The sequence below is a fragment of the Excalfactoria chinensis genome, chromosome 1, assembly GCF_039878825.1.
Source record: "Excalfactoria chinensis isolate bCotChi1 chromosome 1, bCotChi1.hap2, whole genome shotgun sequence".
Lineage (NCBI taxonomy): Eukaryota > Metazoa > Chordata > Aves > Galliformes > Phasianidae > Excalfactoria > Excalfactoria chinensis.
The window spans coordinates 8,800,423-8,823,832 of NC_092825.1; the positions used below are offsets into that span (position 1 = coordinate 8,800,423).

The following is a 23,410-nucleotide window of genomic DNA, read 5'->3' on the forward strand; positions in this document are numbered from 1 at the left end:
TGTACTGACCCGACTCCTTCAACTGTGCTTTTTTTCAGTGGAGTAATAATGGATATTTTGGTAGCTGTGCCACCACCATGAGGCACTGTGGATTCTGATAAACCAAACCTGATAAACCTTGCAGAGCTTATATGCTGCTTGAGGAGAGTAAGAAGTGTGTTTTTCTACAGTCAAACATGTTGCAGTATTAAATTTTGGGGCTTTTTTGGAAAGAGAAGTAAGGAAAATAGATATAAGCTGTTTTGCAGGTGTGCAGCAGAGTGGATGAACTCAGAGTTGAGCTGAAAAGATATAATGTGTAGCTGCATATAGAAAGACCTGCATTATGCAGTCAGGTGCTTGAAGAGTTTGTCTAATCTGTGCTTTACAGCCAGACTTACATGGCCATTGTCCCCCAGCATGAACCACATTTCAGAGAAAGTGATTAACCGGGGCTTTACTCACTCTGTCACCTTTAATCTAGATCAGGGGAGCAAAGCATCAGAAGTGTGGAATGGAATAAACACTGCCTCAGTCAGAAAGAACAGAGTCCAGAGTCTCTGACTGCTGTGGTTGGGAAACTTCTGCATGCAGAAAATGATTGAATTTAGTTACAAAACAACTGCTGCATGAGGAGGCAAAATCAAGGATTCAAACTACTGCAGTTGCTAGGAGTGGGACTGGCATTCTCTGTCATGAGACATATACAGGTCACATCCATGTCACATGAGGTTGTTTCCACAGCTGTTATGACAAACACGTGTCATTATGGAGAGAGCTGAATTTAAAATCTGCTTTCTTTCAGTTAGGCAGTGTGGATGACTAGCTTAGATTAGCTCTGTACCTTATGTCTGCATTTGGGCAGATAAATAAACATGGGCTGTGGAGCAGCATGTGAGGTCATGTGAGCCACTATCCATTGGAGGAAGTGAGTAGCAGAGAACAGGCAGAAAAAGAAGAGATTTTCTCACACCTTCTGTGTTTGTTTGCTTTTTCTTATAAAACAATATTTCCATTGTTTTTGAGAACAGGTACTTTTTTCCTTTAATTACTTCTGAAAACTTGTGAAGTAGTCTGATATCAGTTGAAAACAGATGGTGTTAATTCAGCATACACATATCCTGTGTCTCTGGACAGGATTCTCAGACTGCAAAGGGAGAGAATTAAAAGTATGTTATCACTGACTGGGACTCTTCACAATCTAGTGAAATTTTCAGTAGATGAGATCTGAGCTTCTCTGATTGAGAGGAATTGCATATAATCATGTGTGTTACATGATGTGAAACAGTGAATTATTTATTACTGTGAGTGAATGAGTCTCTGCAAAAAGATTTTTTACGTAACTTTGTCCTTCCAAGATGAAGGAAGTGTTTTTTCTACCTCCACAAATAGCTTCATGATTAACTAAACCTGAAAGTAGCAATTACTATTACTTTATTTATTACTTAATTCATTACTAAATTAGCAATTAAAGTGACTGGTTTGAAATATCAGTGGCAGAATGAGATGCATCAGAATGTGCTACTTAGGTGCAGTTTGTGCCATTAATTGGTTAAATCTGAAAATGGAGTTCTGGATATAACAACACAACATGTGTATACAACATTTTTTGTCCTTATTAAGCACAGGCTGCAAATGATCCATCTGCTTCACAGACCATATAACTTTCCACAGGTTAAGCTGGAAAGTTAAGCTGCAGTTCTGTACAGATTTACATAATACACCCTGCCTCTGAAACGACAGGGAAAAGAATAAGTGATGATGAAGAAAAACTAGTGGTTATATAGTGTGGTATAGTGTGTTGTAATATAGCACATAGCTGTCATGAGTCTACAGCCGTTTTTAGATCTTATTAAGCATCAACTAATAGCAATTCTAGTTTTGTCATTTTTTTTTCTTCAGGTAGTGAATATTTCTTTTACAACTTGTTATGCAGCGCAGAGACTTCAATATACTTTGTACAAAGTGTTTTGTCATTTATTTCATAAACTTTTGGGCTATAGAAACAGTGTATTTTTCAGAAACCTTATCTTCAAAAACTTTCATGAGTCATGAGGAAGACAGAATCTAGGTAAATCCATTCATTTGGATACTTTCTGACTATCTTCTGAAAAAATCACAGAGAATTTACAATTAGGGAAAGTTTTTAATTCACAAAGGTATCTACACTGAATTGATGGTATGAAAAAACCCTTATTAAATTGAATCTTCAGTTCCGAACTATGTCTATTGTAATCTAGTATGTGGAATACTGACTGGAGTTTATCATAGAAACACAGTATTGGGGATTGGGAGCGGAGTGTTTTTTTGTTGTTGTTGTTGTTGTTGTTTGTTTGTTTGTTTTGCTTGTTTTTTTCTGTGATGTTTCTTTGTAGCTTTTAATATACTGATATATATAATTGAATCACCATAAGGACCAGAGAGACAATCATTCCTCTGTACTCATCACTGGTGAGGCTGCACTTGACCGGGCCCCTCATTAAAGGAAAGACATTGAGGCCCTGGAGCATGTCCAGAAAAGGGCAACAGAGCTGGTAGGGGATCTGGAGCACAAATCTTAATAAGATCAGCTGAGGGAACTGTGATTTTTTAAACTGGAGAAGAATAGGCTCAGTTGAGTCCTTATTGCTCTCTACAACTGCCTGAAAGGAGGTTGTGGCAAGGTGGGAACTGGTGTCTTCTCCCAGGTAGCAGCAATAGGAGGGAATTGTCATATGCTGCACCAGGGAAAATTCAGAGTGGATATTAGGAAAAATTCATTTTAGAAAGAGTGGTAAGGCATTGGAACAGGCTGCCCAGGGAAGTGGTGAAGTCACTGTCCAGGGGGGTGTTCAGGAAATGTGAAGATATGGCACACTGAGGGTTGTAGTTTAGAGTACATGGTGAAGATGGATTAATGGTTGGACAATATGGTCATAGTGGTCTTTCTCAACCTTAGCAATTAAGTGATTCTATACTTAGCATATTTTGGTAAAATCACACAAAAACAAGCATATATTAGGCATCAGTAGTATCTCCTACATAGCAGCAATGTCATGTCCTACAGTGTTTTCAAGCACTTCATAGTGAAGTGTGAAATCTCCAATTGTCATTCAGAATGCAAGTTCTGCCAATAGTTTTTACTTGTTTTTGTAAACAGGATCTTTTCCTTCTCCTTTCTCCTTCTCCACTTCCTTTATTCCTTCACCTTCCTCTTTCCCATTTTTATTTTTTTTCTTCATTTTCAGAGGCTAAGTAGTGGAAAAAAAGATTAAACCCATTTGATACATACATTTTGATATGCAGAAGCAGTGCTCCAGTTTGAGAATTTGACTCTGTTAGCTTGACAGTATTCCACTGTCTGAATCAATCTATCTCCCAAAAACTTTTTTCTCATTCTAAAATAACTGAGACATAATTCCATATTCACTGAATAAAACTGAACAGCAAATCTCTCACATGAGCTTGTATCTTAGAGCAATTTTCAAAGATAAATTATATAGTTACAAAGATAAATAGCAGTGAATAGCAGAGGGAGAAAGAAGATAACTGTTGCTCTTTTGTATAAATTTAATCTTAAGAAGGAAAATATTTTATACGCTATTTTATTATATTGAGGGGAGTATGAGGAAGAGACTGCAGCAAGCAGAAAAAGCACACTGATTAGATATCATTTGAATATATAAGCTGAGGAAATGTAAACACAAGAATGTGAATAATATGCATGTTGTTGTCTGTTATCAGTTAAATGTACACATATGGAATATTGTTCCAGTTACAACATTTCAAGTCAGTTTAAAAACACTGGATTTCATTATTCTCACAGTCTGATTTTCTGCTGTATCTGTGCTTATTTAAACTGCAATTCATCATTTTTCTGGTGTAACTGAGGAATGAGCTGCCCCATTGCCCTTTGAGGCTAAACTGTCAATACTGTTCCAAATGGATCACAGATAGACTGGTCTGTGGAAAACACAGTCATTTTCTGTACAAATGCTGGAGAACAACAACTATGTGTACTCAAATAAGGTAGATGACTCAGAGGTTTGGATCACTTTGAAAACCACTGTGTGAAGTCCACATCTGTCTGTAGTTTGCATATCAAATTCATTGAATTTCTCCTTTTTCCTCCTGAGATCAAAAGGAGCGTATGTCCTTTTATGTGTTTTACTGAGGAAAGACATTGATATCTCATGTCACATCAGCTGTTAGAAAGTGCACTGTGCTGTTCCCCTTTCATTTGAAGTGAAAATTTAAATTTCAAACAATTTCACAGAGAAAAAGAAAGAAACAAGAGGATGGAAAGTACCGAATTGTTCATTTGAAGAATGAGTGATTCTAACTGAAACAACTGGAAAAAAAATGCATATTGTTTTGGAATAAACTATTTCTAAAAAAAATAATATTGATTTTGACAGGGAGATATTTATCACTACAAAGCCTCCAAAGGAATGAAGAATAAAAACAGACACAGAGAGAAAATCAGAGTGACTGGCATCTCAATGCTGCTGTGTGATTTAGGAACTAGTTTTCTGCTTCACTGCTCAGTCCCCAGAGCAAAATCCTTCCAGAAAAGTATGAGATGACAGTTACATTAAAGAAAAGCTTTGTCATATTACTCATGAAACAGGGCATTTTCCTCCTATACACAAGGCCAAATTCACAGCTCATCAGACTCTCCTTCCACTCCCATTGTCAGCAAGTTCACAAGAGGAAAGGCAGTGCTGGTTGGCTGGTAGGGTTTGACTGGTGGTTAGACATTTTGCAGAGCCTGTATTATTCCACTGTATAATTTTATAAATACAGTTTTGAATACATTTTCCTTATGGTGCACAATTTCTGTTTTCCTTTACTCATTTCCAAACTGTGATTCTTCACGTATGCTGTATAAGCCAGTTGAGAGAACTTTCTCAATATTCTTGTTTTGTCTGTTACCAAGAGTAACAAACCTCTAGCCATTATATGACAGGTATAAAGTCCAGAAGGGTCCACAAAAACTTGAATAATAAATATTTTTTTGTTCCTCTGTGGTGTAGAGCACTTTCCTTCCCAATGTTGAGTTCACAGAGGATTGGGGAAGAGGAGTGGCATCTGCTGTGACCTGGTTTACTTTCAGTTTTTATAGTGTCATGTAGTGTAGGTAGTCTAACATCGCTGTCTCTTGTGGTCTATTTACCTTTTTTCCAATTCTACTTCACACTGACGGGAAGTAAGCAAACAGCTTTGTGGTGCTGAGCTGCCTACTGAGTTCAACCATGACAGTGGGGAAGCTGTAAGCCACCATGAGGCCTCCTTTTCTATTCTCCAGGCTGAACAAAGCAAATGACTTCAACCACTCCTCGTATATCTTCCCCTCTAGACCCTTCACCATAGCCCTCCTTTGGGATGTTCTGTAACAGTTCTATGTCTTTCTTACACTGTGTTGCCCAAATTTGCCTGCAGTACTCAAGGTGAGACTGCACCAGTACAGAGCAGAGCAGTATAATCCCTTCCCTCAACCAGATAGCAATGTTGTTAGGCAGCAAAGAAAGATTTTTCTAAACCTGTTCATATTTTGAGTTCCTCTCTGTGATTTTGTCATTAAATTGCAAGACTGAGGAATGCATTCTTCTCCTATTTTTATTTTCAAACTTTGTTAACAATACACATTGCTGGGAAAGGGGATTATAGGATCATAGAATGGCTTAGGTTGGAAGCCACCTTAAAGGTTACTGAGCTCTAACACTCCTGCCACAGGCAAACTTGTTTCTTTGTCAATTCTTCAGTCTGTAGTACTGAGGACAACATATTTATAGTTGTGTCTCAAGCATAATCTTTGGGGTTATTTTTCAAGTTTGGCTTCACCTCAGAAGCTGATATGACTACCTTTATATCCATCCTAAAGGGAAGTCCCAGAGTAGTCTGAAATTCTCTCTATGTAATCATCAGCAGCAAAGTAATATTTTTATAAGGTTATCATCATAAAACAAGAAGCAGAATAAATTTGTTCTTCAGATTTACAGTAAGCATGCAGAGTCATCATTTGCTAAACACAGAAAGATTCTGAAAAATATGGAAGAAACTAACAGATGGCAATAAGCAGATAGCTTAACATGAAGAAGATGGAAAATATGATAAAATATGGCAAAAAACATCATGACTTCCTAAATCAAAGAGCTCACTAACATCACCTGCTGTACATCCATCTTAACATTTAAATAGTAATTGTAAGCCCAAAGAATGCCTGCCCATATTTGATGATTATTTTTTATTTCTTTCTTTAGTAGTGTGATCAAGGTCTCTTCTCTCTTTCCTTTGTATACTTTGAACCTAAAATGAGCATAATAATATAAGCATACTACAGTGACCAAAAATATACAGAGAGGGCTAGATAGTAGAAATACTCCTTTCCACTTCCAATACTTTAGATTTTAGAGATTAGAATTTGGTGAAGATCAGGCCTAGCTTGGCTATTTTCCTTGATAATCCTTCCATCAAATAAAACAAATAATAATAATAATAATAAATAAAAAATAAACTACTGCTCTAAATTTCTCTCTATCAAAATATTTCCTGAACTTCCTATACATCTACTAATACAGTTCCCAGGTAGCATGTTAATAAAACTGATGATGAAAGTATCTCAGAAGAAAAAAAAAAAAACATTTTATCACAGTATTAAAATCATTTTTTTTTCTTTTCCAAGTGTAAATCTTATAAGAATAGTAGCTGTGTTCTATAGGTTGTCAATACTTTTTCAAAAACAAGACAGGTCTTCCTGTAGTGTCTGTCAATCTGATATGTAAACAAAAATATTCTTTTTATGTAGACAAAGATATTAAAGAAGACAATCTTTTCAATAAAATGCAGTATTAGTTGACATGGGATTTATTCATCAGCAATATAGCTATCATCCGAAAATAATTCTGTAAAGTGTTACAGATCTTTTAATGAGTGTGTTATTAATAGCTGTTCCCCAAAACTGGTGACCATCTGTGATCACTTCACCATCTGTGATTGCTATATGAATTTGGGAGGGGAGAATAATAGTGATATTAGACTGAATTTACAGTATAAATTATTAGCCAACTAGACCTACTGTAGATGATTAATTTGTCTTTGAGTATAACTACACACTGAGCTAGAGAAAATGATATTCTTTGATTTGTTGGCTAAACATGGGCATGGGAAATGGACTTGGGAAGTTGAAAATGAAATTAAATTACATTTATTGAAATCTGAAACATGCAAAAGTTGATGGTATTGAGATGAAGAGGATAAAAATAGATTAAATGGGACTTGAAAACATACTGAATGTTTTTCTAAAGATCCATTTCAAATGTGGATTATTCTGGTTTGTTAAGGTTAGCAGAAAAAGAGGTTGTGAGCTCTCTAAAAACTTTTAGACTTTCTTGACAAATAAACTAGGAAAACAGCTAATTAAAATTATTCCTATTTACTTCTTATTTGAGTGAAATAGCATTTATTTCAGAAGAAATTCCAGTTTTAATTAATAATAGTTAATGATTGGTAAAGTGCTGTGCTTGCCTGCAGAGGCGGAAGTGACAAGTTGGTTAATATTCTTTTTATTTCATTACTTAAATTTCACTGAAGTGTTTCTGTATTTTTCTGTCAGCAATGCTGCATTTTATAATAGCTAATGTGATTATTCTTGTGTACATGTATAGACCAATCCTTTGTCCTTAACTATGGCAAAAGCTACAAAAGCTATTGGGAAGACAGGATACAACTTCAGAATCATTCAGGTTTAATGTCTCTTTCTATCTACATTAGAAGGGAGCCTAAATTTACATTGAAACCTGTCATAAGCACCAGTAATGTAGTGGGCATTGTAGCTTGCGTCTAACTGGTTGTGATGCCCACTTTCCTAGCTGATGGAGAGTGTAGAGAGCTCCAAAATGTAGTTCATCAGTATTTGGTATGTACTTTTCTTAGAGAAGCATTAATCACCCTTCTCCTATTAAATGTGGGGAATTCTGCTCACCTGTTGTGAAGTATATTATTGTATTCTTACATTGTTTAAATGTTGTAGTTGTAATGTATAGAAGTGGAGTTGAGGAAAAATGGGAGGGTGGACTGAGGGACTCGACTGCCTGTTGTACCAAGCAGGCTGGCACTAGAAAGTCCTTCTTTGGCATCTGGATTTTAGTTCAAGTTGTAACTGCTCAATAAGCACTCATTGTTTTACTCAGAGATTCCTATTACATTGTAAAATTATATGTGTATATATAGACATAAATATTTATATATGTACATTGATAATTATAAATATAAATTCTTTTCATTTAGTGCTAAGTAAAAGGAAGGTACATAGATCTGCATATACTAACCTCACCCTAATACGTTTTCCTATAATGTGTATGTTTAGGAATGTCAAGATAAAAACAAACAACAAACCTTTTAAATTACAGTCTTAAATCAATTTCAAGAATATAACATATTTTTTCAGTGTCAGATTAAACAAAGCTCTAGTGAGTGTCTCCCTTTTTATTTATTACTTTTATTTTTTTTATTTTTTTGCATTAGACTGCTCATCTTCTTGATATTCAACAGGCTACTAGAATTTACTTGATCCTGTTTCCTGAAGTTTATTCAAGGGCACCACATTTCCTCTTAGTTACAGAAAGTATATGGCTAAGATACAAAGCCATACCATGAAGAAGTTTTAAATTCCTTGTGATCTATTGATAATAAAGCCTCCAGAATAGTGATTCAGTCTTCTTTCTTCTGTTGCAGACAAAAGGTTCTTCAAGTATCACTCCATCCGGCACTCAGAAGAAGGTGAAGAGGACTCTGCCCAACCCACCTCCAGAGGAAGCAACAGCAGGAACTCAGTCACCATATACTTCTGTGGGATCAGTTTCACGCAGAAGGATTTGTAGGACCACCACTATGGCCAGAGCCAAAATCCTTCAGGATATAGACAGAGAATTGGATCTGGTTGAACGGGAATCAGCCAAGCTTAGAAAGAAACAAGCAGAGCTAGATGAGGAGGAAAAAGAAATAGATGCGAAATTGAGGTACTTGGAAATGGGCATTAATAGGAGGAAAGAAGCCTTATTAAAAGAAAGAGAAAAGAGAGAGCGTGCCTATCTCCAAGGAGTAGCAGAAGAACGTGATTATATGTCAGACAGTGAAGTTAATAATACCAGGTCAACCAGAATAGAAACTCAACATGGCTTGGAAAGACCACGTACTGCACCCCAAACAGAATTCAATCAGTTTATGCCACCACAAACCCAACCCGAGACACAGTTTGCCCCTGCTACAAGCCCATATGGTCAGTATCAATATTCATCTCCTGCTCTGCCTACTCAAGCACCAACTCAGTTCACACAGCAGTCACATTACCAACAGCAGCAGCCTTTGTATCACCAGCAGGTTTCCCCTTATCAGACCCAGACAGCTTTCCAAACAGGAGCTACTATGTCCTTTACTCCACAGGCTCAACCTCCACCAACTCAACAGCCTTCCTATCAACTCCCATCACAGATGATGGTGATACAGCCAAAACCAAGACAAACTCCATTATATTTGGAGCCTAAGATAACAACAAACTATGATGTGATTCGCAATCAACCTCTCATGATAGCACCAGTTTCAACTGACAATAACTATGCAGTATCTCAGCTGGGCAGTAAGTACTCTACCTTGGACTTAAGGATAGGACTAGATGAGAGAAACAGCATAGCGAGCAGCCCTATATCAAGCATATCTGCAGATTCATTCTATGCAGATATAGACCACCACCATACACCCCGAAATTATGTGCTGATTGATGATATAGGTGAGCTTACTAAGGGAACAGGAGCACTTGGTTCTGGTTTTAGCCTCCATGAAAAAGATCTAACCAAAACAGATCGACTGCTTCGCACTACTGAGGCCAGGAGAGCACAAGAAGTATCAGACTTCCTAGCACCACTGCAGACTTCTTCTAGGTTACATTCCTATGTTAAAGCTGATGAAGACCCAATGGAGGACCCTTATGAGCTCAAACTTCTGAAACACCAGATAAAGCAGGAGTTCCGTAGAGGTGCAGAAAGTCTTGATCACTTGGCTGGCCTGTCACAGTATTACCACCCAGAGGGCAGCTTCAGGCATTTTCCTAAGTCTGAGAAATATAGCATAGGTAGGCTTACCCTTGAGAAACAGGCTGCTAAGCAGCTTCCAGCAGCCCTCCTTTACCAGAAGCAGTCAAAACACAAGAAAGCTTTGATAGACCCCAAACTAACAAAATTTTCACCTATCCAAGAAAGTAGAGACCTTGAACCTGACTATTCAACCTACATGAGTTCATCAAGCACATCATCACTTGGGGGAATTACTACTAGGGCAAGGCTTCTTCAGGATGATATCACTTTTGGCCTTAGAAAAAACATCACTGACCAACAAAAATACATGGGGTCACCACTAACTTCATCCATTGGTGCAGGCCTTGGGGCTGCACTAGGTCCAACAATGAGATCCACATTACAAGATGAAGCAGACAAGTCTTATAGCAGTGGTAGTAGATCTAGGCCCTCATCCAGACCCTCCTCAGTTTATGGGCTTGATTTATCTTTGAAAAGGGATTCTTCCAGTTCTTCTTTAAGACTGAAAGCCCAAGAAGCTGAACCCCTAGATGTTTCATTTAGCCACGCAGCACCTTCTGGAAGAACTAAACCCACCAGTCTACCTATTAGCCAAAGCAGGGGAAGGATCCCGATTGTAGCACAGAACTCAGAGGAAGAAAGCCCACTAAGTCCTGTTGGCCAACCAATGGGAATGGCAAGAGCAGCAGCTGGACCCTTGCCACCAATATCTGCAGATACCAGGGACCAGTTTGGATCAAGCCATTCATTACCTGAGGTCCAGCAACATATGAGGGAGGAGTCACGGACTCGAGGCTATGATCGAGATATAGCCTTCGTCATGGATGACTTCCAGCATGCCATGTCAGACAGTGAAGGTAAATTAGGCCTCAGACTGGTATCTTACTATCACAACGCAAACCCTCATTTCTATGCATGTGTCTAATTTTTGTTATACCACAAAGACTCATTCTTTATGTTCCTTGGTGCATCTTCTGTGTATCTGCATTTTTTTTGGAGTTGATTACTTTTGTTTTACTTGCTATTTTTTATTTTACCCTAACAGCAGTTTCTGGATGGTGTTACGCTACTCTGGCATGCTCACTGTATTGATGATTTGCATTCCTTTTGGTTTTGCTTGTGCATTTTCCTTTCCTCTTGTTGTTATCTACTTTTGTAATGATAGTGTGTAGAATATTCTGTGTACAACACGTGCCCTACCATCAGTCTTTATGTGGAGCCTTCTCCGGTGACTGTGGATCATTGAACTTATTTGCAATAGTTTTTGTTGGGATTTGGACACAATCTCCTAAATCCTCTGAAAAAAACCTCTAGTGATTTTATTTGCATGAAATTTCATTGTAGAATTCAAGAGCCAATAATTCCATCTCCCGATGCACCACTGTAGATCTACATTTATATAGAAATAGTATGTTCATTTAGTACATATTGTATGTTAGAACCATATAGAACTTAACATGGTAGCAAAATAGCATTCTGCATATGGTTTGTTGAAAGCATCCTGTCATGTGGACTTTCGTGCATTCAGACTTGTGATGATGTAAGATAATTTGTCATTTGGATGGTGCAAGACAATCACATCTTTCAATAAACTTGCATAAAGTATTTTACTTCTATTGATGGAGTATGCAGTGTAGCTGGTTTTCTATGCACCACATACAATATGTCTGCCAAATAAGCACAAGAGTTTATCTCACTTAGGTTCAGGAAAGGAACCTTTCTGATGTATTATAAATGGTGCAATTAAAAATGTTTCTTCTAAATAAGTACAGAAGAGTGTTACAGCTGATGTTAAGTACTGAATAATTGCAAATTATGTACCACTTTTGTTTTAGTTAGTTCTGACTTAATATATTCTAAACTGTTTTAAAATCATACAGATAGACTGAAAGAAAATGAAATTAATATGTTCAAAATTGTATGCGCTCCCTTAACTTTTTCTTATGTGTATTTACTGCACAATAAAGGAGACTTTGCATGCGCTATATTGTCTGTAAATGGCAATGATTGTCTATAAAGACACATTTGCATGATTATGAAGTAGTATGGTTTGTTTTCCAGGTTTATATTAACCTCACTGTCCTTGTTGCCTTATTGCCTTTTTACATAAACTGGATCTTTCATAAACATTAGAAAAATGAAATCTCTTTGCCTTCCTGATGCCACAATATATGGCAGCATTTGATTCTGTAAATAGTCTCCTCATGAAGTCTGTGTTTCAGAGGAGGTTCAAGTCTGCCACCTTTGTTTGTTTTTGTTTGTTTGTTTGTTTTTTAGTTTTATCACAAATTTCAGTATTCTCACAGTTCATAGCACACACAGTCCAACAATTAAACCAAAAGTTAATTAAAAGGAACCCCCCAAGTTGCAATATAAATAGATAGGTGGTACCATGTCATTACAGGGTCACATTCTGCATCACTCTGGAAAAATAATAACCAAACTGGACTGCAAACCCTGGTTTTGGTGCTCTCTACCTCATATAAACAGATCATAGGGGGTTGTTTTTCTGCACTACACTGCATTATTTTCTGTTATATATTTGTACAAGGCATACATGTTATATGTTAGGTTGAACCTCTTTAGGTTTTAAATGAACCTCTGATTAGTTAGACATTGTCAGAAGCATCCTATCATGATTTGATTATTCTTTACTAGACTGACATATATATCTGAATATCAGGGCATATATATCTGAATATCAGGGCTTCCCATTTTAGCAATATTGTTTCAAATTTTTCACAAGCTTTTTCTTCTTCCCATAGAACTTCTCGTTGCAGCATTTTATGTTAAGTCTTGAGAAATCAAAACACATTGTGATGTTATTTTCAAGTACGCTGCCTAAAAACAAGTAGTTTGAATTACAAATAATTTTTGTAATTTGAATGTAAGATACAAAACATTCCAGAAAATATATTACAATTTTTCAGAAAGTTATGGACTTCCTTTCTCAGGACTGCACTTCTCTCTGTAATGCCCTGTCAGTGGACAGCTACTCTGGAACCCTGGCAGGTTGCCTTCAACTTTAGCTTTTCATCTTTTCCCTTTCCCCCCGTCCCCTTCCTATTGCATGGTGTTGATGAGATTTCATAAAAAGAAATCAGCCTAAAGCACAGTCTTAGGAAAGCATTTATTGTGCTAATGATTATCTGAGCTGAAATTTTCATGTCTAAGTACTTTTAAAAATGAACATAAGTTAGGGTATTCATATTAAACTGCTTGTATTCCATCCAAACTGAGGTATGTACTTGTCTTGATGTTCATTTTTTAGAAGTCGTATTCCATAGCAAATGTCAGAAAATACAGATAGGACTGCAAGGCCAAACCTTCTGTTTTTGACTACATAATTTTAATAAACTGCATCTACATAGCTTTAGTACATCTTAAGAATGAGTTTTGGCACTTAAGTAGTACCTACACTGGGATTCCAAGCTTCAAACAGGATAAAAAATTGGTTTTAGTGTCAGAAGGACACAGCATCCAGATACCCCCATTGAAAATAGTGTCCTGAGCTTTTGTAACGTTTATCAGCCAGTCTCTCAGCATTCTGGGTTCCACAAAAGCTCCGATACAGCAAGCAGTTACTTATTAACCCCTAAGATATCACAATTTTTAACAAAATACAAGGTATGCTAAAGATACTAATTTTCAAGAACACTGAATTTAGTGCTTAATTGGATGAAGGTAAATAGGTCCTGTTAATCAGCTCAGGAGAGATAAATTGTTCCTTTACTAATCTCAAGGATTATTGTTTCTCTTTTATACACTACATATATGCGACATAGAGGATCACTACAACACAACTGACCCTCTGTAATTCTTCACCCATGGGATAGATTGGTTAAGATGAGGGATTTCTTTTAAGATGTTTCTCAGATTCCACTGCCTGGAGTCCAGTCTCACCTTTTAAAACTGTGTAACGAACATCACAGGACCTTATTGACTCCATCAGGAAATTTACAGATGGAGCAGTCTGGGTGCATATTGTTAGCTTAGAAACAAGAATATGTCCTCTAAAACCAGCAGCGTTAGTCTTGGCTAAGGCCATCAGAAAGCATGTTGGCTGTTCTCAGGCTTCCAGCTGAAACAAATCTCAAACAATCAAGCCGGAAACAATATGCTTATGTACATATGAGCGTGACGTGTGTGTGTCTATATACACATCCATAATAATAATAATAATAATCATGTAAAATACACACATTTATGTGGTTTTGAGGAGAAAGGCTGGTCAGAACCTCAGCATAAAATTTCCATGTATGTGCTAGCTTTTCTATGGAATAAATCCAGCAGTAGTAATTTCAGGTGAGATGGAAGGAGATTTTTAATTATTTTTTTTTCTGCTCAGCTGATGACACAGTTTGCCATAGTCAGCATTACTATCTGTAAGAAGTTCTGTCAGGATGAGTTACACTGGTATGTGCCAGCACTAGCCATTTGGCATAAATGTGTAAAGCATAAACGATCTGTGTATTATATTGTCATGTGGTGGTTCAGTGCAGTGGTTCAGTAACTAATTGCTCGCTATCTGAGATCTAATCTTTAATAATATTTCTATTTACTGTGTATATGCTGATCTAAAGAATATTTTTAAACTGTTTATGATAGATCAGATTTGTGCACAGTTAAGAAGGAAGAGACTTCATAACAGATATAAACAAAGATTAAGACTTTTCACAAGACCTACTAGAATATGGGATGATTGTTTTTACCACAAATAGGACATGCAGAATAGTATGTTCCAATCATTTACTAGACTAAGTCAATTATGTTTAACAACTAAATAGGTAGGATATGCACACTACCATTTTCCATTTTGCATTCTGTGTTGTGGTACGATTGCACTCACTCCTGTTACTATAGCAACAACTGACCTTATTTTAATTTTGCATTTTTCTAGAATTTTTGCTGAAACATACTGTCTTTCTTCTTAATTTTCAAATTCATCATTATTACAACATAACATTCAAACTTTCATTGGACTATATTTAGCTGTGTATTGTTTTGGTTTACACTGACAGAAATCTGCATATCATTCAACAGAACTGTTACTGCACACATAGGAGCTCATTCTAATCTTAGTGTGAGTGAAAGCTATGTTGGTTGATCCAGGAGTCAGAAGGCATAAATCAGTGTATTTGCAAAAGTGATTTTATTGAAACAGTGCCATTTCATCCACAGCAAGTATCTAATACAACACATTTTATACCAGTTTAAAACTATTGCAAATATAAGAACTTAGTGATTTATTGCATTAAGAACAGCTAAATTTCCAGACACAAAGAAGCTTCTTACTGCAAAATCAAGGGAGAGAATCAAAAATGATATCACTTGAAATATTTCTGCTTAGAATTAGAAAGATAATAGATTTATTTTACTTTGTATCTTCTTTGATTTGGGATGACATGATTTAATAAAGCAGGCTCTGTTTTCATATAACTAGTTTTAGATGATGTCCAAATGGAAAATGTTCAGTTTAGGAAGTTAGTTTGGGAAGTAGCTGAAGATGGGTTTTCAGGTTTTTTGATTTTTGTTTTGTTGTTGTTGTTTTTAAATTTGACTTTTTTCACTAAAAATTTTACAAATATGTGGAATCTACAATGTATTTCTGAGCTATCAGAAAGGAAGAAATGGCTATAGCACTCAGCAGTGGATTTTTTCTGATATTTACTATCCATAGTTTCAACCTAAACAGAATCTTCTCACTCTGTTTTATCACTTACAGCTAAATCATGCCTCGATTCAATGTCTGAAGTCTCATCTGTTACTTTGCTTTAGCTGCATGGCCAATTAATGATCACTATGCATGTTTGCTATGCACAATGCACATTATTGCCCTTTCCCCAGCACTGGAACAGAACATTTTACCTGTCCTTGGTTTTCAAAGCCTATCATCTCCGTCGTGAAGAAACAGATTGGTTTGACAAGCCCAGGGAATCTCGTTTGGAGAATGGACATGGCCTCGACAGAAGGCTGCCCGAGAAGTTGTCCCACTCTCGACCACCAAGTCAACACCAAGATCAAATAAGCTGCCAAGTAAGCCTTTCCTTTAGTTTGATAAATGTTTGAAAATTTAATCAACATAATGTTCAACAGTGGAGGGACTGTAGGGTTAATCAAATTCCAGTGATTCAGGTGATGTGCTATTGAACCTGTATTTGTCATCAATACTTGATGGTGACATTGAAACAGCATTTCTCTGCATTGAAGTACTGATTTTACATGTTGTCTTTGATTTTCTGAAACATATCTGAATGGAATTAAACTATAAATAGAACTATAAATGCAGTAGGTATTGCTATTAACAAAATCCATGGTTGGTCTGATTTTACCTTACCAGATTTATACCATCCAAATTCATCCCCCTTATAGTAGTCTAAAGAACTGCTTTTTGACTGATTGACATCAGCTTGCACTTTAGTTGGTCAGTGTAATGCCATTCTGTGATCAAGTAGTCTTCACAGCTCTTAATGTCAGTGGTAATGAAAACAAAACCTGCCGGAGCAGGAAAAACACACATTGTTCTTGACATACCCAATATTATTTGACCACTTCAGCATCATGGCATAAAATTAAAAATTTACATTAGAAATCAGGTTGTTCCAAGAAGAGAACTACTGATAAGCAGATATGGGCATGTTTAATGAGATGTATTTAATTTTTACAAATCCTTGCTTTGCCCTCAGAAATTGTTCTGAGACTTCTTACTCATCAAGAAGGTCAGATTTTGTTTGAATAGCACTGCACTAGGACTGCTTTAAGGACACTGATCAAAGTTTTGTGGGAGGAGATCTTAAGGCAGCTGAGAGTTGCTTTCTCAAACGATTTCAACAAAGAATTTTCTTCTCTCTGAAGCTGCTGTACTATCCCCATGTTTATATGGAAATAGAGATGGTGCATTTAGAATCTTGCCACAGGCACTTTTAAAAGTTTTCTAGTTGGAAATGGGAGAGCGGTTCTGAATAGTTCTTTGTGCTGCTTTTACTACTGTAAGTTCTGTGAACAAAAATGTAAAGCTGCTGCAGAAGAAAAGCAATGTAGAAGAAAGAGCGGCTCCCCGTTCATCTCTTGCAGTCCAGGTTAACTATAGCACTTAATGATGCAAAATTATTTCACCATGTCTGCAGAAGTGAGAAATGCCAGTTCTCACCAATTCAGCATCATTTGCATTGTCAAAATGTTTCTCAGATATTGTGTATGTTAAGTACCTATGGACATTTGAAACAACAAAGGAAACTGATTTTCATAAACAGACAGGTATGAAATTACTTTTAGACAAGTATCAGAGTCATTTTAAATGCTTCATTCCTTAGCTCCATATTGAATTCCAAATTCATTGTCCCATGCTCTCTCTTCTGTATCCACAAGACCAATTCTGCACAGTTGTCATATCCAGCCTCGTATTCTGTAGCTCCAAATGGCAAACTGTTTCTCATCCTGACCACATGAACATGTCCAGCTTCACTTGGAGTTGTCCTGGCTGCAGAAGCTTTCTGGAAATCAGTTAATGAGACTGAGTTAACATAGTAATTAAGCCATGGCACCTCTCTTAATATCCCATACAGACCACAAACCATCTGCAGAAGGAACTATTTCCATCAATAGCATGAATTTGTCTGTCAGATCACACTGTAAATTTGCTATTTGTACTTTCTTCTTATTAAAAACAAGCAAACAAGCAAACAAAAAAAAACTTTGCTGACTGCAGTCATATTTGTATTTGAGAAGATTTTGTTTCACACATGTGAAACTCCAATTTTCTTTCTAGATGAAATCAGAATTGCTCAGTTATGTCCCACAGAGCTTGTACAATTAAACGTAACAAATAAAGCACAACCCATTGCTTTTGAAGCAAGAATTCAGTAGAGTGACAAGTCTGAGCTTCCAAGTTTCCATGGATTTCTTGTAACCTAGGAATTAAGCTCACACATACTGTACAACTAATATTAAAATATATTTGTTTCTATAGCAACTTCTGTAATTCCACATAGTACTTTTAAATCACATTCAATTGCAGTGCAGTGTACTGCCTTAATTGCTGTTTCCCAGTACAATGATTCTGAACTGCTTACCTGAGGAGGATAAACATGGTTTAAACATAATAAATATGTAATCTATTGCAGATTTCTCACTGATCCCTGATGACCCAATAGTTCACTTGGTCACTGCCAGTTGACCAGAAACTTCTTTTAATCCTCAGATATCACAGCTTTTAGTCATTATTTTTTTGAAAGTTATATAACCGTGTTTCAACCAGGCTGTGAAGGAAAAGTATGAGAATGTGCCAGAGGAACAGGAGATCATAAAAAAAAAAAAAAGATGCACAGTGAGATTACATCAACAAGAGATAAGTTGCTTCTTAATGGAGGGAGTAAAATACAGACAGATCTCTTCTGATCTTTCAAGCCCTAAATGATTAATAAACTCATCGTAATTGTGTAACAGTGTATTGTCATCTGTTCTTTTTGGCAAGAGTTTTCTGAGCACAGAAATAAATGTAGGGTTGTATAGATTTAATCTTTGAAATATCATTCTCCTACGTCATATATTGGCTCCTAGGACTATACTTTTTCCTTAAAATAACATGTAACTCATACATTTTTAGGGGCAGTAAATAATATTCTGTTTAAATATGCTGGAATATTCCATTTAAAAATATCAAAAAATGGGTCATGAGGTAAGAAATGGCTTCAAAATCTGAAAGTTTATGAAAGAGATCCAGAAGACTACCTGTGAACTTTTTTTTTGCCAGATTTTACAAATCCAGAATACTTAGTTTTGATAGTTTTCCAACTCTCAAGGAGATTATACTGAATTTCTAAAAAAATGCTTTCTTTATTTCAGGCTCTGGGGAGTCATATTTTTATTTATTTATTTATTTATTTCATATGCTCTGGAAATCTATGAAGAAATGGGAGCATAATTGTTAGGATATTGAATGTGTTGACTGCTGCCACCTCATTCTAAGTCTAGATGGCATTTAGCAGTCAGTTGTTCATTTTTCAGTCACCCAGCTCTATTATTCTCACTGCATGACTGAATGACTTCTGTATCAAAATTCAGAATGCAATACTGACCTCCGTGAGAAGTAAACACCACTCTCTTTTCATTGCATTCATGAACAGGAACATTGTATTTGTTACCATTTTTCCTAAACACTTCCGCGAAATACCTGATCATCAAAGATCTATCAGTGCAGAGAGCTTTCCACTGTAGGGATTTCCAGAGAACTTGGTGTTCTTGCTCTGTACAGAGGAAATGCAAAAGCTCAAAGGAACATGATTGCCTCGGCTGTAGGATTTCCTCATTCTGGCTGTCACCAGGCTTCTGTACTCATGCAATTGCCTGTGGTATTCAGAAATTAGGACTGACACTCCCTAACACATCAGTTTGAGTATCCTCCAATCCATTTGAATTTCATAAAGGACTACACCCACACGTAACAACTGAGATTCAGCTTATGAGGTTGTCCCAGATTTTGGTGGAAGGAGAGGTGCAGCACTATTTAAAAACAGAGCTTGCGGTGGCTGTGTTGACTTGCTCCAAAGCCCAGGTTATACTTCATGAACTGTTCTTACAGACTTTGCCTGGAATACCAGAATACATTTAATGCACTTTAGTTCTTCTACTTAAATGAAGCACTAAGGAAATTTTCTCTTCTTAACTGTTCTCATTACCTGGTAGAATTAATTTATGTGAGGCTTTCATAGAATTTCTTTATGAGACAAGAAGTATAAAGACAACAAGGGGAAAACAGAGTATACATTTAAATTGATTTTCTGTAACTGTGGTAGAAAACCTCAGTACATTTATTTGCTCTTCAGTCAGTTTCTCAGAAGGGCTTAATACTGAGTGATAACATCAAATATGACCAGAGCTAAAATTCCTGGAGGAAATGCTTTATATTCCAGTTTTCATTTAGCTCACTGGGATGGAACCCCCAAGGGCCCTCTGAGTAATATGTTGAAAAATGAGTTCAGTGTCAACTCAAACAGGATGCTAGGGAGAAAGATACATTGAAGAGTCTAAATGTGCTGTAATCAGAGGAGGAGAGTGTTGTCAGTGCTGACTGACTCACTGCTTGAGTGCACTGGGTGTTCCTGGAACGGTGAGGAAAGGATCTTCATGGCAAAGACAAATGGTTTGTTGCCGTGGGTTTTGTAGTGAAGGGTCAAGTCACCTTCTGCATGTGACCTAAATCTAGGCTTGTGGACTTGCACATCCTGTACTCCTGCATCCTTGTGTGACTGTGTGATTGCAGTAGGGGCCTTCTCTATCTTCATGATGATAACTGGGGGACAAGTCAACAAGAAGACCCCAGGCCATATATTCAGGTAATGGAAACCAACTTCAGGAAAAGTTAAAATGTGAACACGTACAAACACAAAGTGACTTGTGTTCTGCAGGGTTTTGAATATCCTACATTTCAGATAAATATGGGCATTAATGGTTAAAGTAAAACCATCAAAACCAACATAATTATTATTCCTTGCATACTCTGTTCATATCAACTTTTTTTTTTATATGTACTCTGCCATTTTCAGACACAAAACCACTCTGAAGGCAAGTGCCTAATGCCATGTTCAATTTAAGTGCTGATTCCCACCAACAATAAAAAAAATATGCTACCCTGAATGCTAATAAACGTTAATGCTTTTATTCATAACTTTATGAATCACTAAGATTTATACTTATCATAAAATTCTGGAAGTGAAAGTAATGAGAAAGTAATATACAAAAGTAGGAGACAGTCTATATTTTCTGATGTATTTGTCAGTAAATTATATACAATATGCTGTTGAATATTCTTGGATTATTTTTCATTCAGAAAGCAATTTTTCTAAAGAAAGATAAGATAGAGGAATACCAAGTAAATAAATTGTAAGTTGAAATTTATGAGCTGCAGTGTTCCTCAGTTAAATTTGAATAGCTTCCACCAGGATGGATCCTAGCTAAGTATGTGCTCCAGTATCATCATACTGCTTCTCTTGGACTTTATTACTTTGTATTACTGTGTATTTGACAAATTAAAATAAAATTAGATAATTTTTTTAAGATTTTTTTTAACAGTTTTATGAAAGCTAAACATGAGAAATGCATCATTTTTACTGTTAAATTACACTTGCTGATTTTAATAACTGAGAAAAAAGTGTTCCTATCCATTTATATGCATGTACAACTCATGGCACTTTACACACTTACTAGCATTATACCCTCTGTTCTGGCAGAATTCCAGGGTAAGTCATAAAGTCGGCCTGATCTCAGTCCTGATTTATTCTGCAGTACTTGTCCTCTAGCAGATTTCTCTTTCATCTGAGGTAAATTATGGCTGAAACTACACTATGCTATAGGAGGATTTCATCCTTCTAGATGCAGTGCCATCCACTAGAAAAGAGACTGAATTATGACAACTGATGTATGAACTCCTGCTCACTGTGGGACTGAGCTAAGCAAGTCACTTGACTTCTCTGTTTCCCCTCCTGTCACTTCTGTATGTTATCCATTAACATCATAAGCTCTCCAGGGCAGAGACTGAGTTTGAAGTGCTTAGTTCAGGAGGACTTTAGTCACTTTAAATGCTACTTAACTATAAATAATAGTAAAAACCACCTGGTAGCAGGCTGCTGATACATTCAGACTTCCATGTGTTCATACTGCTTGGCATTGTCCCACCAGCTCCCAAATTCCAGCACTGGTCCCATCCCATTGACACAGCCATAAGCAGCTGCAGGCAGCCCTGCTCTCAGTTGCCCAGCCAGGGTACAGAGCTTGGGCTCGGCAGAGGTGCTGGATTCTGCTTTGCTTCTGAAAGACAAAATCTGAAGACAAAGACAGTGTGTGATGGATGAGAGGTGTGTGTTAAAACACTCTGCAAAGGTATTTTGGTGTTAATACATGCCAGTCACCTCTGATAGATGGACTGACATGTGCTGCTTGGCCCCTTCTGTGCCCATCTCATGGGGCAGGTGGAGTCATCGTAGCTGGCTTTTGAACACGCACTGCAGAGATGCATTGCTTTCAGCTTTGACATTTTGTAGTAATAGCCCAAGTGAATGTCACTTGTGATTACATAAACAATAGTCCTGAACGTTTTAGGCCAGACCTTTTAAAAGGCTTCTAAGGTTTGATGAGGAAGTATATTAGTTCGTTTGTCTTTGATGAAACTAGAGCAGTAACTTATGGCTGTTTGCACATTCACCACCATTTGGTTTAGGTATTTTATAACAAATACAGAGATTGTATGTCTTTTTACTCTCTGCTCATACATTGTTTGGATAAAGGATTAATGCTAAGGAAAAACTTCAGATGACAGAAATCACCTTCCTGTCATTAGTATACGAAAAGAGAACTACTGTCATATTGAAACTGAATCTCAGTTTTTTGTTTCGGAAGCAAATATTGATTCCCCTGCAGAAGGATTTTCTGGTCTGACAAACATATCTTGAAATTCAGGGGATGTTTGAGTCATGGAGTTGTGATATTTCCCTGGATGAAATAAGCTTATTTGCTTGTTTCTGTTTCAACTGTCTAAAATTATTTTTACAATTGATGTTATGTTATCTCTTTATGACATGCATATTTGTGTTCCTCAGATAAATGGGAAGCCCCTGCAGTACATTTTCCCTCATGCAAGGCTCAAACTACTGAGAGACCCGAAGGATCACACAGTTTCAGGTAAACAGCAACAACCCTCTATGAGACATATTAATTAATTTGATTAACATGATTCATGAAAAACATTTGCCTTATTAAAATTTTTTCCACTGTCATATGCAGCAGGAGATTCAGTGGTCATCTTACATTTAGCTATTTGGTTGTAATGGAAAGCAGCAATGCAGAAAAAAGGTCACAACATCTGTTTGAGATACGTAAGATATGCAGACACTAAGACATTAAGAACAGAGGGAAAATCTGTTGTACATATCAGCAGTCTGCTTTGCTATTTCTTTTTATATAACTTTGTATTCTCTGCAGGAGAAGCCTTGGTAATATTCAACAGTGGAATCAGAAAAATGAGTAGGTTTATGTAGATATTAAACAGGAACAGAACTGAGAGATTTATTCTTTCTGTAGAGCTACTGGGACTCTTCTATAGAAGAGGTTATCAGAACAGTAAGATTCCACTTTTTCTGTGATATCTTCACATAGGGAACTTTTACTTAGACTTCAGATTTTTTCTCTTTTGTGTAACTCATCCAAATACTCACATGAGATTCTGCTTGCAAAGGAGAAGGAAGTGGCAGAAGTAATGTCCATTCCCCTCCCAGCAGTGAGCAGGAGTGCAACCTGACATTTTAGGTATCAGGTTGCAAACTGCTGCCGATTAAAAATGTTGCAAGGGTAAGGACCTTCTGATGGAG

At 36.8% G+C, this 23,410-nt stretch overlaps 1 protein-coding gene across 6 annotated transcripts in view; it reads left to right on the forward strand.

Moving 5' to 3' along the window:
* PCLO (piccolo presynaptic cytomatrix protein) overlaps window positions 1-23,410 on the forward strand; it is a 313,514-nt gene that overhangs the window by 178,746 nt on the left and 111,358 nt on the right. For all 6 annotated transcript variants that reach the window (XR_011902652.1, XM_072327118.1, XM_072327119.1 and 3 more), the window contains 3 exons: window positions 8,695-10,906; window positions 15,937-16,085; window positions 22,643-22,724. Coding sequence is in view for 5 of the 6 variants with exons in the window: in XM_072327118.1 (XP_072183219.1) it covers window positions 8,695-10,906; window positions 15,937-16,085; window positions 22,643-22,724 (2,443 nt within the window). In the remaining variant the exon portion in view is untranslated. The remainder of the gene's footprint in view (window positions 1-8,694; window positions 10,907-15,936; window positions 16,086-22,642; window positions 22,725-23,410) is intronic.